Raw genomic sequence first — 17320 nt, 5'->3', positions numbered from 1 at the left:
AAGGTTGGATTTCCCCACTTGTTGCCTCTAAGTAAATCTCCTATTCTGGAGATGAATTTCTTTGAGCGCACAACCATGAAGAGTTGTCCGGATGCATTTGATCCTACTCCATTTCAAACTTCTACTGTTCTTATCTCTCGCCCAATATATTTGGTTAAAGTCTTTGAAGGTAAGCCAAGCCATTCCTAAAGGCAGCTTCTGGCCTAGGAGCTTTGCAAAGAAGGCATCTTTGAGAGAGGGGTCAGTTGGTCCATACATGGATGTGATCTTGAATCCCACCTCATACTCTCTAACATGGGCCATGGTGGGAATGCAGAAGGTTATGATGGTGAGATGTTGGACATCTCAACTAGAAGGTCATCCTAAAGAAGCAGAATCCCCCCTCTAACTCCGTTGGCCGGCCTTTACGCGAAGTTATGAATCCTATGGCCCCCCAAAAAGGCAACCGTGTATTGGCCGACATTGTCAAGCTTTGTCTCTTGGAGACACACGACGTAGCAAGAGGAGGAAGCGATGGTAGCGTTGACCGTAGAATGACGATCCGGGCAGTTAAGGCCTCGAACGTTCGAGCTCAAGAAGTTGATCAGATGTGCTGACATAATATAACCAGATATGCCCTGGAGATAGTTGAAACACCAGCCACATTGACCACAATTGTAATAGCATCACTGAGACTGCACCATGACACTCCTGCAGGAGCTAACAAACTCCTAGCACAACCAATGCTTAGGGAAAGGCCTAGAGCAACAACCACAACAGAACCACGCCTGATACAAGGCACAAGGCGAACACATACATCTTATCTTACATACTGGTCACCCTTGAATATCAACAGATATTAAACTCCCCTGAAGATCCACTAACTTGTACTATCATCAGGAGATTGTGCCTCACAGAATAGCGAGCAACAACTCAGATGGCCGCCGGCTGTGGCACGACATCCTCGTCGGCCCTTTCCAGGTCAAAAGCCCATCCCCCCTCCATGCACTAGGAGGGCCTCCCCTATGACCATGGCATTGCCGTCATCGAGCTTGAAAAGCCCACGCATGGCGGTGATCACCTCTAGAGACGGCTCATCCTTGAAACACTCTGCGAAGGCATCGAGCGCAGCTGCAGTTACATCCTCGCCATCTTTCACAATCCCCAGAGAGCTGTAGACCAATATTTAAGCCTCCCTTTCAACTGGTATAGACTTGGCACGGCTCACAGCCAGCATCCTGTGAAGCGAGAGCGCGCCCCAAACCTAGAAATGGTTACACTGCCATCATTTTCCGATGAGCCGCAGGAGCTATGGGTGGTGTTGATGCAGGGGAAGCAAGGATGGCCTCCTGACGATCTTCAAACAACGATGCTAGGCAGTAGAATCCAACAACACCGGAAAATGGCAGACCTGCAGAGCTGCACCGGCGATGGCATGCGGTGCAGTGACCCACTTGTGATGAGGGGCAGCATGGGGGAGGACACATGGCTTGGTGGTCGAGCAGGGGCAGAAAGCAGCAGTAAGAGCATCAGAGGTGAGTGATGGCTCTATATTTTATAGCATTTTTAGAGCTCATTTGTTGCATGTTCTCTTTACATATTATCTCCCATTTAACCAAATAGTTGTCCATTATGCGTGTTTATCAGTTTTTACACTTTCCTTGTGAGCATTGCATATTTAGTATTTTATTTGGTTTTATTAATTTCTCTGTTTTCTTGTGTCCACGTGTGTTTTGGATCAACCTAGGACCAATCACGATAAAAAGGACCAAGGATGAGGACTCAATACAAAGGACTTGCAATACCATACTTAGGCATTTCGGAAGGCAAAAAAGTTGTTTTTTCTGAAGTGTTCCAAATCAAAATATAAAAGCATAAATGAATCAGCATCGCTCTCATGAATCCAACAAGTCCAACAGCGTCAAAATCAGAGTCCATATGAACAAATGATGGCCAAAACACTGGATGAGGACAAAATGAACGATAACGTTCCATACGACCACACATGGGCGTATTACTTGATTCTCGCTCTGAAAGTTGCCCTTTCATACGGGATTCTTCACCGTTTTTGTCCCCGCTTGTTCCCACGAGATCCTTGGACGATAAGTAAGGGTTTGGGAGAGGATAATATTGGGGAACGCAGTATTTCAAAAAATTTCCTACGATCACGCAAGACCTATCTAGGAGATGCATAGCAACGAGAGGGGAGAGTGTGTCCACGTACCCTCGTAGACCGGAAGCAGAAGCATTACTAACGCGGTTGATGTAGTCGAACGTCTTCGTGATCCAACCGATCCTAGCACCGAACGTACACCACCTCTGTGTTCAGCACACATTCAGCTCGATGACGTCCCTCAAGCTCTTGATCCAGTTGAGGACGAGGGAGAGTTTCGTCAGCATGACGGTGTGTTGACGGTGATGATGAAGTTACCGGCGTAGGGCTTCGCGCTAAGCGCTATGATGATATGACCGAGGTGTGTAACTGTGGAAGGGGGCACCGCACATGGCTAAGAGAAGACTTGGTGTACCTTTGAGGTGCCCCCCTCCCATGTATATAAAGGAGGGGGCGAAGAGGAGGCCGGCCAAAGGGGGGCGCACCATAGGGGGGAATCCTACTTGGACTCCTAGTCCAAGTAGGATTCGCCCTCCCCCCTTTCCTATTCCAACTAGGAGAAGGAGGGAAGGAAGGAGGGGGCGGTGCCCCCACCCCTTGTCCAATTCGGATTGGCAAGGAGGAGGGTGCGCGCCACCTCCTGGCCGACGCTCTCTCTTCTCCACTAAGGCCCATGTTGGCCCATTAACTTCCCGGGGGGGGGGGGTCCGATGACCCCCGGTACTCCGAAACTTCCTGAAACCATTCCGGTGTCCGAATGCAACCTTCCAATATATGAATATTTACCTCTTGACTATTTCGAGACTCCTCGTCATGTCCGTGATCTCATTCGGGACTCCAAACAATCTTCGGTCATCAAAACACATAACTCATAATACAAATCGTCATCGAACGTTAAGCGTGCGGACCCTGCGGGTTCGAGAACTATGTAGACATGACCGAGACACATCTCCGGTCAATAACCTATAGCGGAACCTGGATGCTCATATTGGCTCCTACATATTCTATGAAGATCTTTATCGGTCAAACCGCATAACAACATACGTTGTTCCATTTGTCATCGATATGTTACTTGCCCGAGATTCGATCGTCGGTATCATCATACCTAGTTCAATCTCGTCACCGGCAAGTCTCTTTACTCGTTTAGTAATGCATCATCCCGTGACTAACTCATTAGTCACATTGCTTGCAAGGCTCGTAGTGATGTGCATTACCGAGAGGGCCCAGAGATACCTCTCCGATATACGGAGTGACAAATCCTAATCTCGATCTATGCCAACTCAACAAACACCATCGGAGACACCTGTAGAGCATCTTTATAATCATCCAGTTACGTTGTGACGTTTGATAGCACACTAAGTGTTCCTCCGGTATTCGGGAGTTGCATTATCTCATAGTCAAAGGAACATGTATACGTCATGAAGAAAGCAATAGCAATAAAACTAAACGATCATTATGCTAAGCTAACGGATGGGTCTTGTCCATCACATCATTCTCTAATGATGTGATCCCATTCATCAAATGACAACACACGTCTATGGTTAGGAAACTTAACCATCTTTGATTAACGAGCTAGTCTAGTAGAGGCATACTAGGGACACTCTGTTTGTCTATGTATTCACACATGTACTAAGTTTCCGGTTAATACAATTCTAGCATGAATAATAAAAATTTATCATGATATAAGAAAAAATAAATAACAACTTTATTATTGCCTCTAGGGCATATTTCCTTCAGATAAATCTCATCTAGAGCCCTTGGATGCATACCATCAATGAAGGAGACCGAGGAGGCGCCCTATATACCATCTCCAACCCTAGCCGCCACCTCCGTCATCTCATTAATCAAAAACACATCCAAGTTCATCTCCATTGCTGCTCCATTCACCACCAAAGAAGTGGGACAATATCAAGGGAAGAAGAGAAGGCTCCAATACCGTGAGCACATGCCTTCGTGCCGGTGCCATCTCCGCCACGCCAGCGCCATCATCACCACCACCATCGCCGGCACCACCATCACCATCTCCAACGTGCCTTCTCCGTTCACCGGCTCGATGCGGGCTTGTATCTTGACCCTCTCCTTTATGTTTGAGTAGTTGTATTGTTCTCGGGGATACGGATAAACTCTTTTATGATTAGAGTTATCATTCTCGATTGATCCAATATGCTTATGTTCATGTTCAAGTTAGTATTCTTCATGTGTGTTGAGAGGAGGCCTCACTCGCTTTATCGTCGTGATTGGTCGTGGAGGAACTAATGTCGTTGTTTTCGTGATGTAACACCTTGTCCGCCTGGTCCCATGGCGAAGGCCCAACAATTTAGGCTCAGTCGTACCCATCAAGGCAATATAGTACTCGTAAATGTGTCTCATGATATCGTCTTGATGCAAGAGGAACCCCCGCTTCGACTGCAAACTTAAAAATAGATCATTCTTTTGTGACCATTAGCGAAGGCATGGAAATACACAAACACACAGTATAAGGGTCGCCCTTAGTAACCCAATATATGTCTCCCGGTTTAGCGAAGGCGTGCAATGGCCGGACTGACACCCAAGAAGGAGAAGGAGGACAACGATGGGTCGGATAGCTTTGGCAACAAGCAGATTCAGCTCAATCCCTACTGTATATTTGACCGGTACTTCCGCGAGAAGAACGACAATGACGCTGGGAAGGGCAAGGGCGCCGTGGATGATCTTCTCCGCCACAGCCAAAACAAGCCAAATTTTGGTAGTCCGATGGCATGTGGTGATGTAGTAGCCGGACGATGTGTCTAATGCATTGTTTACGTGGTTGCATGAGTTTGTACAGATTTGAGGTATGCTAGCTAAGGTGTTCGGTTGTGAAAAGAAAAAATTGAGACTTGACCTATCAGTATTCACAAATGTGCTAAAAAATGTCCGCAGGCGTTTGAGGGATCGGATTTGCCATTGCAGATGCTCATTTTTAAACTGATTGTAGTCTTGTAGATGCTCTTAGCAAAACTGAAGAATTTTTGTAAGCAATGCTCTAATTTGCTTATGCGCAAAAAAAAACTCTGATTTGCTTGCATGGTTATGACGCGGTTTTCCCTCAAAATGAACACCTGCCGGTTCTCAAAATTAAAAAAAAATAGGGAAAAGGAAGAAAACGCGTGCAAAACTCTCTCGCGCGCGCACCTGGTACGAGAAAATGTCCTAGGGCCGATGGGACCTGCCTGTCTGCCACCGCCGGTTCCGTCCACAAATAGTACTACTCGGCTGCGTCAGAGGCTCTCGTAATTTCTTTCCGTGCCGGTATTGCGGCCCAGATCTCAGATCGCACCTCGGTCGGAACGAAGCCTCGAGACGAACCAACCGACGCACGTACCCCGTGGACGCTGACAACGCGGGCCCGCGAAGGGGTCGGACCCATCTGCAGCCGCTGGTTTCGGCTGGAGCCGCGTTCTGCTCACGTACAGGCAGTTTTCTAATGCCTCGTTTCTCTTCCCCCCCCCCCCCCCCCCCCCACCCCCTTCCCTTATCTTCCGCCCTCGCTCCATCCAGGCCCGATGCGGATCTCATGAACGAACGAACGAACCCTAGTCTATTTCCGCCGTGATGAATCCGCCGTGGTATCCTGTAATCTTCTCTTGGGCAGATTTACCTCTCTCCCCAAGAAGTGCTTGCATGGTTATGACGTGCTAATCCTTCACGTTTTCTGTTCCTAATTCCTCTTTTCAATCCTGCAGATCTCTCTCTGCCCCGGCGGGGGCGCAGCAATTGCCGGAGGATCGCTATCGTTAGTCCATAAAGGTCTGTTATTTCTGCCTCTTCTTTTATATGGCGATTCTTAGAGATTTCCTCCTCTCTGTTTCTCATGAACAGACTACCCTCTATTTCATAGTCAGGCATAAACTAGACTTGTTCATGAATTCCTGGTTGTATTCTTGTCCGATTGCGGATTCTGCCTGCTAGTTTGTTGAGTAAATCCGGCGCTAAGGTGTTTATTGGTTATTATCTCTACATGTTTTGTCTGCATCGATTCCAAGCCACCCGACTTTGGTGCACCAATAGAAGTTTGAAAAAATTGGCCAAAATTTGTTGACCTTTTGTTGCGGGGTATGTTGATACAACATGAACCTGTAATTTCAGAAAAGTTTAATTCCATATTTAATCCGATAATAAAAGTAAATCTAGCTGTGAATAGTTCATATTCTTTGTTGTGATATTCATCCGCTCATTTTGGCTGTCAACACTATATTTGCCTTTTTTTGTCTCTACATATATTAATTATAAGAATAATTTGGATATTAACTTTGGTGCAGTCATAACCGCGAGCTGTTACAGAAATATACTTTTATGCAATAGAGCCTCAGTGTCAGTGGTAACTTCGTACCCGGGCTATGGCTAGTACGCAAAAATAATTATAATCCAACATGTTATTTTTTCAGACAAAAACATCAGGTGTATATTTTTTTTGGGAGACACTAGGCATCGGGTGGCTGATTGGCCATGTCCCCCGCCGTAGGATTAGGCTGATGGTAATCATCGGATCGTCCACCCCTGTGTATTACTTGCCCGCACCTCCTACTCCATGTCACCCTCCCTTGTCCCCCTCTAATCACGCCCGCAGGACTGCTTCTCCTGGTAGTAGCATCAGCACATTCCCACTAGCTTGGCTCACAGCGACACCACCCTTGCAGCAGTGCCAAATGTCCCCTTGCAGTATCTCTCGCCACGCTCGTAGAAGCGTAGCATTGGTGCATCCCACTTGCATCACTGTGTTTGTCCGTTGCATCATCATCAGCCACATCGCCTTCTGGCAGGGGGAAGCTCATTGGCAGTCACCTTGCAACCCCCCTCCCCCTTGAAGAAGGTAGTGGTGCCTGGCTGTCGCGGCATCACACATCTCTGGTCACAGCATTGGTGACCGGTGTGGTTCGCTTGCAGCACTGGCGATCCTGGCTTGCAGCATCTTGCATCACTAGTCGTAGCATCGGTAGATGGTGTGGTCCACTTGCAACACCGGCGAACGGTACTCTTGCTGGACTCTTCCCATGTGGACTAGAGCAGCGTGACCGGTTGCAATTGCTGGAGAAATAACGGCAGCAAATTGGTGGCTCAGTTGGTGCTTGCTAGCTTGTTTGGGCTTACAAAGTTGCATCGCTCCAGGTCACGTGGGAAGCACCAAACAAGATACATTTGCACCGTGGCACCTAATCACGAACCAGATCTGCCATCCATGCGGGCTCCATTTGTGAGGATCAGGTTAAATTGCACAGGTGTGTAAAAATTGGAAAATTGAGTACTAAATAGGGTACAATGTGATCAATCTTATTAAACATGTACTTTCTGTCACTTCGGGACACTTAGTAGTATGTTTGTATGTAGGAATGAAGTCATTGGTGTAGCCACAATGAAGTTCATATGTCCCCGCCCTATAATATAAGCAATATTGTTGCGTGCATTTTACCTCTGTGTCGACGAGTTATTAACCCCAAAAGTATTATGTGTGATTCCTAAAAAAATGCATTATGTGTGTCTTGTAATGTTTCTCTTGCGTCTTTCCTCCACCCCCTTTACTTTTTCCTCTCCAGACTGACGGTCCACCTTACTGTCATGACATTCTTCTCAAATTAAGAATGTGTATTCACCTAGCGATTAAGGAGAGCCAATTAGTAGAACTCCAATTCATTTAGGTGTGTTCTCTCTCTTTGTCCTGATTTGTTGCCCCTCTGAAGGTAAATAAGGATGGAGTGTTACTTCGCTCCATTCGGCAGCACGTTGGTCACCGAAGCTTTTGTGCTGCGGTAAAGGTCCTCGTCGGCATGCTGGTTACAGAATATTTGTGATGGATATATCAAGATGAAAACTGTTGGCGATTAGCCCGGCGTCAATTTGTTAACAGAGGGGTGTGTCGGCAAAAAGGTACTCATGCTATTACCATGCAGTACAATTTCCAACCTAGTTTGGTAGTTCAATTATTTGTATTCCTTTGGTTAACACATATGTTCTGTGATGTTCTGGTTGTTTTCACTTGTTGTTTATATCACCTTTTTAGTCACATATAAGTGACTCCAGGTCTGTGAGATCTGCTCTCACCTGAGATGATATGCACCGTGGAGCTATCTTTTTGTTTGTTTTCCGTTTCATACCCAGTCTTCCTTTTTACCATGGAAGATCTACCTTTTGACCATTTTATGTATGCCACTCCTAAAATTGACTCTTTTTGTATACCTATATATAAGCTGACCGTTTTTAGCCAATTGACCCATGGTCGCCCGTCATATCCAACACCTACCGCAGCCCAGACTTTTCTCGCCTGTCGTTGCTATTCTATCGCCGCCGCGGCCACCAAAATATCGCTACCTCCTCACCTAGTAGATTGAAGTGGCGTGCAACTCCCATGTTGTGAAGCACTACTGCTTGCACATACCTGGGTGTGGCGGGCGGGCATGGTTGTGCGGACGTCGACAAAGTACAACACCGAAGGTGTGGGTTCGTGGTGGACTGGTGGTGTGATGGTGGATGCGCATCCTGGCACACGCGTCCACAGACAGGTTCCTGAGCCATCGCTTTCAAAATTGTGATGTGTTTTCAAAATTAAGATTGGCAAAAGAGAAATGTCAATTTCAATAGTGGTATAGGAAAAATGTCAAAAGCTAGAGTGGGAGTAGAAACAGAATATTCAGGAGAGAAAATATGCACGAGCGGACGCTGTCAACAGAATATTCAGGAGAGAAAATAGGCACGAGCGGACACTGTCAGGCTGTCCACACCGCCATGATTGTTTCCAGCCGTTTGATAGTTCAACTTTGACCACCAATCAACGGCAGATCTACCATCCCACAGCAGCCTTTAAAAAAATGGTCAACGTGTATTTGAAAATGTTTAACATTTATTTGAAGAAAATGTTCAAATATGTATTTAAAAAATATTCATCATGTATTTGAAAATGTTGTGTGTGTATATTAAAATGTACGCCATGTATTAATAAAGTTTACATGCATTTTTTAAGGAAATAGAAATATTAAACCAAAAAAGAATAAAGACCAAAGAAAACACATATATAGAAACAAAAGAGGACAAATAACTACCCGGCTGGTTCGAACCGGTTCATAGAACCTTACCAATACTACTACATGGAGCTACAGTGTTGGGTTGGCCCATTAAGGGTCAGGGTGGGCTATGTCTCGCAATAAGCGAGATATAGCCCCGTGCCCGGGCCAAGCACCGCCGCACCAGGGCATACCACTTTATGTTTGCATGATGAGAATTATGTGAAAACCACGTCGATGGACATAGGCACATGAGCTGAGCTCAGCCACCAGCACTGAGTCATCACCTCAAGACGACATGGTGGGAAACGAAGTGTAATGGAGGGTCATGATTCCATTCCACTGGAACTGGGTTGGTTCCTGTGTTTGGTTGGGATAATTAGTTGAAATGGAATGGTTACATTTAAGTGTTTTGTTGGGAAGATGGAACGGAATGAATTTTGTTCAGGTCACCTCTCTATAAAAATTGTGAGATTACCTCTTATAACTAGTATACTTTTATCAACAATTATTTGAATTCTCAGCAAAAATCAAATTGTACTACAGTATGGATAATTGTATTTTTAGCATTATCATCACCACTAAACGATCCTACTAGGCAGGATCACACCACAACCACACAACATCAGTAGCCGCATGATAAATAATTGACATTAGCACACACACTTCCGAGCTGAGAGCCTCGCATGCACCAACTCTTCAGAGTTCAGACTGACATTACCACACACACACTTGCTGATTGCAGTTTAGAACCTGTAGCAATTTGTTTTCTTTGGTTTGCATTTCCTCTCTCGCCCGCGCAAGTTAGCTACCTAGCCAAGAAAAAGTTCAAAAAGATAAGGCTAGCCAAGAAGATGAAACTCTTAGGCAAGAAAGAAAAGGTTGGAGTGAGCAGATCGAGCAGAACAACCACGACGAACACACCCATGTCACATAGGTCTGCACCGGCTTCCTTGCCGTCTTGCTCTCTAAGGCAAGAGCGGTGCAATAGTGTAATTCCACAGATTCAAAGGAATGTGTGGGCTTCGGATCTAAGAGGTATATTCTCTTTTTGAGGAATGGGTGGGTTCCAGTTCCTTTCCAAACGAAACGCAAAATGTGTCAAAATGCAGGATAGACCATTACATTATATCCCATGCCTTGAACCAAACACACCCTACCTCAAAACAAATACCTTTAACGAGCAAGATGAGAACCAAAGCAGCAGGATTTGATTATATAGCTCATCTCAAAGAAATAGGTTCACCGATAATATGTGACACCATAATTTGATCAAAATTCCAGAAGTTCCTCCAACCACCATAAGTCTGAGATTAACAGATGTCACCCAACGTTATGTTCACCAATCACCGTCGCCACAAGTCTCAGATCTAAATGATTAAGTTTCTCCAACCATGCATCATTTCTATTCCACGCACTTTTTGTCGCCACCGTCACCACTGTACGCCCTCGTATGTCCACCCCCAGCTTTTGGGCTGGGAAGAAATTAAAGGTATAATATGCTCAGTAACTTTGGACAAATGCACAAATTAATGAGCTAATGGATCTGCAGCAAGTCAAGAAAACAAACTGGTACAGTAACCTTTAGAGAAATGCTTGACCATTTACTATTCAAACATAATGCACTTCTAGTTAAACAACAAAATTTGTGGAATAAGAATAATACTGGGACAGTGTCTTGATGGGGCTCATTGTTCTTCAGATTGAGCTAGACTGAGGATGAATACCTACTACCAAGATAACAGTTTTGTCGCGCTATGTTCAAATTGAGACGGACTGATTTAGTATCGTTGTACTCCCTCCATTCAGAATTACTTGTCGTAGAAATGGATGTATCTAGACGTATTTTAGTTCTAGATACATCCATATCCGAGACAAGTAATTCCGAACGGAGGGAGTACTTACAACTGAGAACTACATTGTCTTTTCTCAGTTTTGAGCATAATATTAACAATTTGGGACTATTTGGAATTAGCACAGATCAAACAGTCACAATGCACATTGGATTTACTTGCATCAAGAGCCAAAAAAATCATTATGTAAAGATCACCTATTAATTGCCAGTAAAACGGTAAATCAGAGAACTTAAGCTTGTGCCAATGTTCCTCTCTAGTAAACCGAGAAAAGATAGAAGCACAGAATTAGTTTGAAAGTGACAATACAGAAAACAGATGGCTAATGAGTTCCCAACATCCCAGTGGATATGCTGATGCAGAGAGATTATTTATCTCAGCAAAGGTTATATGCAGCTGAGGAATGAAACACAGTGGAAACAGCGCTATCACTAATTTGATAACACTGAGAAAAGCAACCGATTTCTTTGGGGAGCAAAGAAGCAAGCAAGAACCACTACCAAGACAAAAACAACACAAGTGTTGACCGAGTACTTTCAAGTAGTGAACAATATGATTCCACAGCTCAATTTTGAGCACTAAACTCTGCAGCAACACACAGGTTACAATTAGCTTACAGTTAAACCAACCTAAGTTCCAAACAGGGGTTACAGTTCCCACAAAGTTGAGACACTTATTTTGGGACAGGGGGAGTATGCCAGTACCTCAGAATAGGCAATTCAAGTGTGTCAAGTACTGGTAGAGCTGAGTATAATAACCGAACATGAATTAAGGTAGATGTACCAAATATAATTTAAACCCATTGTTCAATTATACCAAATCAACATGAAAGATAATATTCGTTCACATACATTGGCTGAGAGAAGCTTAGTGTTTTTTTTTCAAGCAGTCGATATTTTAAATATGAATATTATTCCTCTTATATCCAGCAGGGCAGTATCACCTATTGACATATAGCCAAAATGAGCATGATGCTGCACTAACAATGATTGTAGGTAAAGCCGCCGAAATCCTTTGCCATGTATACATCTAACATCAAGGCAGACCTCAACTTATAGCTATTATTATCATAGAACCAAGTCTATAAAGGATGGCCATGTTAAAAACAAACAATTAGTGTGTATTTTTTCTTGAGAATTCAGATACATAAATATGAAGAACGTAACTGCAATCAGCCATAATGACCGGATGTGTAAGATGACTATTATATTGTCTAGCGCGAGTACCAGAAGGACACCTTTAATAAATTGTCAAAAATAAAAGTAGGTTTCTCCAAGAAGACATGAGACTTAGGGCATAGCATAGCTTCTTGTATGCAGGTACAAGCAGCACAGCTGAAAGTATGATCATACATTGATACACATACCATGATGGTTTTGCCGGTTATGCACAATGACCAACATAAGGCATTCACGTATCTAGCACAAATTCCTTTACATATCAGACCAAGCCAACCAGTAAGGCAAGCATAATTTTTCGCAGTAACAAGGCTAAAAGCACAGAAAATGTTCTCTGTATCAGTAGTAAAAGGCTAAAAGCACACAATCGTCTTACACGCTCAAAGTATTGCCACTCTATACCGTGAATCCTCTACAATATGTATATGTAGCACCTCGTATTCAACTCCACCCATCATGTAATGATATATTAGTTGTCACTTTGGGCTTCAGACAAGCGAATAACCTACCAACAATATAATGGTAGCACCAAACATCATGAATGATTTCTAAACACCAACACTGCAAGCCTAGAAATAATACAGCAGGAACGTTAAAAAAAATACAGCAGGATAGATTCTTAATCAAATACTCCCTCTGTCCGGGATTACTTGCAAACTGCTAAATAAGTAATTAACAGCAGGTGTGTACAGGACATCCTAATCAATAACATGAGCACTGCAGTCCAATCATGCACATATCCAGGTACTGAAGTATGAACTACCTGGGGATGCTTTTAGCGGTTCCCTTGCCCGGCCTTCTTGGTAAACCGGCGGTTTGTCTCCACCCACTGCTCACGTTTGCCCTTGTTTTCAGCCCGGTCGGCCCTCACCCTACACGAAGAATAAGGTCAACTCGAATGGGTGAAGCAATGCCCGTCCTTAAATGCCGGCGGAGCAGAACTGACATATTCTGCCATGATTCAAACATAACAGATAACGCTACAATTCAATAAAAACGAGGGGAAAATGTCAGGAACCCCATCAGATGAAACAATATGCGGCTCTGCACTCCAGAAAACAAGAGCGATTTATTTTGGTACGAATAACGTGATGATACAGAAGCAAACCTGCCCCAAAACCAGCTACCGGAGAAGGAGAAAACACACAAAATCCAGAATTTATCACAGCATGTATAGGTATAGTCAGATCAACATTGGTGGAGAAACCTCACACAGTGAACAGAAGAGAACACACGAGCTACCTGATACTGTATATGCTATTCCAACTTTCCAAGTAAAACTATCCTACCCTAAAATTGGTTAAAACAAAACCAGCAAGTGCTAAATATATACCAAATTCGAGGATCGTGGCTGGCAGTTATTGGTGCATACGAAACAAGGGCAGCGAATCCTTGGTCAAAAATATCGACGCGCCCCTGATTTGGCGGGTCGGTCGTTGGCATAAACCGACCCTACTTTCCAAATCAGCTTCACGAGTAAGGAGAAACCTACCAAAGCCGAAGATCTAGCTAACCGGCGCAGCAAACCCACCATACGCTGAGAAATCTCAGCGCAAACCTTCCGAGATTCGCGAGCAGAAATCGCGTGGTGAAGGAAGAAGGGGATCGGGGGGAATCGGACCTTAGGTCTCGGTGCTGGGGGTCATGGGGCCGGGAACCAGAGAACAGGTGCCTGCTCCAGCTGCGAAGGCGACGGCGGAGGAGTACTCCGGTGACGACGATGCCGACGATGGTGAGGCCGTCCCAGATGCCCCCCGGGCTCTCCGTGATGCCGTGCACGGTGTAGTTGCCGGCGCGGCCGACGGCGGCGACGGGCAGGGTGGAAACCCTAAGAGCCATGGCCTGAGACGAGGGGAAAGTAGGTCTCTCGCTCTCGCGTCGGGAAATTTGGTAAAAGCTGGTGGGGAAGGTGACACGGCTGGAAAATGTATTTGTTGTAGTGCACTGTATCTTTTTAGTGAATGTATTTGTTATATATACTCTACTAACAAGATTAAACCCGAACATGCTCTTTTTTTTTGGTAATAATAGTAATAGGTCGTGCATTGTAGAAAAAATATGAGACGCCCTTAACCCAATAATCACGACTCGAGACCCAATAGGTCACATTCTTTATTTCAACATGACATCCTCATTTTTGTTGCAGCTTATCCTTCTTCTCACGCTCGTCGATGGTAACCTCAGCTAAGGTGTGTCTCTATCTCTCGGCATAAGATGAGAAATCCCCCCCCCCCCCCCCGGTCTCTATCGCTCGGCATAAGATGAGAAATTCGGCCCCCCCCCCCCCCGGACTGGGGATCAGGTGACATGCCCACGGCATGTCACACTGCGACATGCGACCTCCCATCCGCCCTCCAATCTCCATCCAACGTTCCACAGTGATCCAAGGCAAAAAAATATATTTCCAGACGATAAACTACACAGGCTTGGACCAAATCATGGTGGTCTGCCCGCTCGGAACCAATTTGTGGCGGAGAAAATGGGAGATTGGCACCGAGCGTTGCCGCCGCAGAGGACAGGCAGGGCAGCGCCGCCGCCAAGGAGGACCTGCAGGGTCGCGCCGCCGCGCCAGTGAAGTGCTACGCCTCGCCGCGACGGTAATCAGCGCCGCCGAGCTCCTGCGGGAACCAGCTCCGCCAAGTCGCCGGGGAACCATAAGAGCGTTGTCGTGTGCTGGGAAGCAGCGACATGCCGCCGCGGTCCATGGAGGAGCCACACCCTGACCGCCACGTCCGATTTCCCAGGTCGCCTCTCCTCTTCCTCACATCAGTTTGATGCCTGTGCAGTTTGGGTTCAGAGTTAGCACGGTTTGGGTTTAGTTTGGTTTCAGAATTAGCTGATAATATGTGTAGTTCTATGACTTTGCATCAATATCACCGCTGCACCAAAACAAGTTAAATTATGTGTAGTTCTATGAGTTTGCAACAATGACAAAGATTGCAGTCCACTAATTTATATACTTTGTTTTCGTTTGGCAGAATTGAATGTTGTGCAATGGCAAAAATTGGAAAGAGGACACCCAAAGTTGGTATGAAGTTCAGAGATTCGGAAGAGGCTTGGGAGTTTTGGGTAAATTATGGGGGTCACATCGGCTTTGATGTGAGGAAAAGAAGACAAGGTAGCATTTGAAGAAGCGTTTTCCAATATGAGTGCATAAGCAAACTTGGTTAGATAGTATCTACAAGGTGGAAGAAAAATGGGCTGAATGTTATATGAGAGATGTCTTTAGCTTGGGAGTGAGAAGTACACAATTAAGTGAGAGCTTCAACAATGCATTGCAAAATCATTTGAAATCAGATTTTCATATTCTTCGATTCTTGATGCATTTTGAGAGGACAGTGGCAGTAAAAAGAAGAGCTGAATTAGAATTGGAATTCGATGCAATAAAGAATATACCAATAATTAAGATGAAGACTCCTATGTTGGTGGAAGCAAGCGAAGTATACACTCTGATTATTTTTTAGGCTTTCCAAGGTGAGTATGAAAGATCAACGGCTGCATGTTGTAGAGTATTGGATGGAAATAACAGATTTGTTGTTGCTATTGCGAGGTTGCATGGAGATTTACAGTTTGAGGAGGAGCACATAGTGATAGGTGATCCTTTGACCAAAACGGTTTCATGTAGTTGTGGGATGTTCAATAGGACAGTAATCTTGTGTGCATATGGTCTAAAAGTGCTTGATTTGATGAACATAAAGACATTGCCGGCACATTATGTCTTGAAGAGATGGACTAGAGAAGCTCGCAATGGAAGTATACAAGATAGACAAGGAAGGAATGTGGTAGAAAATCCAAAAAATGAAAGCTGAACTTCGATACAAGGATTTGTCTCATAAATTTCACAAAATGTCACAAAAAGCAGCCAACTCTCCACAATGTTGTATTCTATTGGATAATGCACTTGATTCCGTCGCTCCGCATATACATGATTTACTCAATGCATCCACTAGTGCCATGAATGAACTATGTAAAGACAAAGAGAATGTTGACCCAAATGTGCAGCAAGTAGATGAGTTGCTTAGATCTACACGACTGAAGAAAAAAGAGGTTCAGTCAAAGAACTTAAGGAGAAAGGAAAATTGGCTTGATAGTTACTCAAGAGGAAGCACAGAGTAACTAAAGGACCAACAAAACAGGGAGAAAAGGTATGTTGCAATTGGTACATGATATGTTGTTATTGCTCATTTGTTAACTAATTACAGTGATTTTTGTTCTCAGCCACAAAGGAAGAAGGATGGTGTGCAACAAAAGAAAAAAGATAAAAGATGGTGTGCAGCCTTAAGTAGAAGTGGAGAAGTATGACAACAACAAAGTAAATTTGGTGCTTCAAGAGTGCAATAGTATTATGAGTTTCACCCAGCTCTTGACGGCTGACCATGATAATCTGTTCTAGCATGGAAGCTCCTTAGATAATATTTTGTACATGATGGTGATGATGATGATTATCTGTTCTAGCATGGAACTTGTTAGATAGTATTTTGGATATGGTTAACTATAGTAGTATGGGGTTAACTATATTAGTATTTTGTAGCCTAAGTGTACAAGCAAGTGGTACTGAATTTGAATATATCGAGCTTTTGAATTACAAGCAAGTGGTACTGAATTTCAATCAAGTGGTACTTAATTTGTATTGTTAAATTACTGCTGTTTTTGTTACTATATGACTGATGTTTGCATACAGTTTTTTTGTTTTTTATAGCTAAGTTTAAAATTTAATTTATGCAAATTAGGTAAAAAAAAAATATAGCTGCTGTTTGTACTGTATAATGATTGAAAAGTTGGTGATTCTATTAAACAAACTCTGAAAACAGTAGTCTAATGCATTTCGCCTGTGTAGTCTGATCGCCTGGGATTTTTTTGCCTTGGATCGCTGTGGAACATTGGATGGAGATTAGAGGGCGGATGGGAGGATGCATGTTGCGGCGTGACATGCTGCAGGCATGGCGCCTGATCCCAGTCCCCCCCCTCCCCCCGGGGGGTAATGTTTTGCTGAGGTGTGCATGTGTGGTTATAAATGGTTTGTTTCGTCTCTCCAAACTAGTTTTGCTAAGGTGTTCATTTCCAATCTAGATCTTCACTAGATACGAAAGAAAGATAGTCATATGCTCCTAAATGGCATTTTTTAAAATGGTTAACAGGTAAAATAATATTATATTCAAATTCTATACATTTTTCTAATCAAAT

The 17320-nt window shown here is 44.2% G+C and overlaps 1 protein-coding gene and 1 long non-coding RNA gene across 7 annotated transcripts; one reads left to right on the top strand and one right to left on the bottom strand.

Annotated features, from left to right (window-relative positions):
• The first annotated feature begins 5568 nt into the window (after positions 1-5568).
• LOC125527362 lies at positions 5569-16749 on the top strand. Of its 5 annotated transcripts, none has more exons than XR_007292069.1 (6): positions 5569-5679; positions 5797-5860; positions 7789-7975; positions 14283-14880; positions 15115-16281; positions 16355-16749. It is a non-coding gene; the product is annotated as an uncharacterized LOC125527362 (long non-coding RNA). The 5 variants fall into 5 exon arrangements; XR_007292068.1 differs by having other exon boundaries at positions 5569-5686; XR_007292084.1 differs by having other exon boundaries at positions 5578-5860; positions 15115-15610; positions 15687-16281.
• LOC125527344 lies at positions 9130-14276 on the bottom strand. 2 transcript variants are annotated; one of them, XM_048691879.1, is made up of 3 exons: positions 13758-14276; positions 12900-13008; positions 9130-9917 (listed from the first exon to the last, which is right to left on the bottom strand). In XM_048691879.1, exons 1-2 carry the CDS (start codon positions 14180-14182, stop codon positions 12912-12914), a joined length of 522 nt encoding a protein of 173 aa, XP_048547836.1. In that variant the 5' UTR covers positions 14183-14276; the 3' UTR covers positions 9130-9917; positions 12900-12911. The 2 variants fall into 2 exon arrangements, with proteins under 2 accessions (XP_048547836.1, XP_048547830.1); XM_048691873.1 differs by lacking the exon at positions 9130-9917 and adding an exon at positions 10295-10580.
• Positions 16750-17320: the final 571 nt, after the last annotated feature.

The sequence above is a fragment of the Triticum urartu genome, chromosome 1 (assembly GCF_003073215.2).
Source record: "Triticum urartu cultivar G1812 chromosome 1, Tu2.1, whole genome shotgun sequence".
NCBI classification, from domain to species: Eukaryota; Viridiplantae; Streptophyta; class Magnoliopsida; order Poales; family Poaceae; genus Triticum; species Triticum urartu.
The sequence above is the reverse complement of the archived record's forward strand: the minus strand, read 5'-3'. Positions and strand labels throughout refer to the sequence as shown.

Bases quoted from the DNA above. Each gene is read 5' to 3' on its own strand.
- LOC125527344 (XM_048691879.1), bottom strand. From the start codon at position 14,182: ATGCACGACCTATTACTATTATTACCAAAAAAAAAGAGCATGTTCGGG. The intron at 13,009-13,757 runs GTCCGATTCCCC...TTCTTCGTGTAG, and splicing joins CCCCAGCACCGAGACCTAAG to GGTGAGGGCCGACCGGGCTG.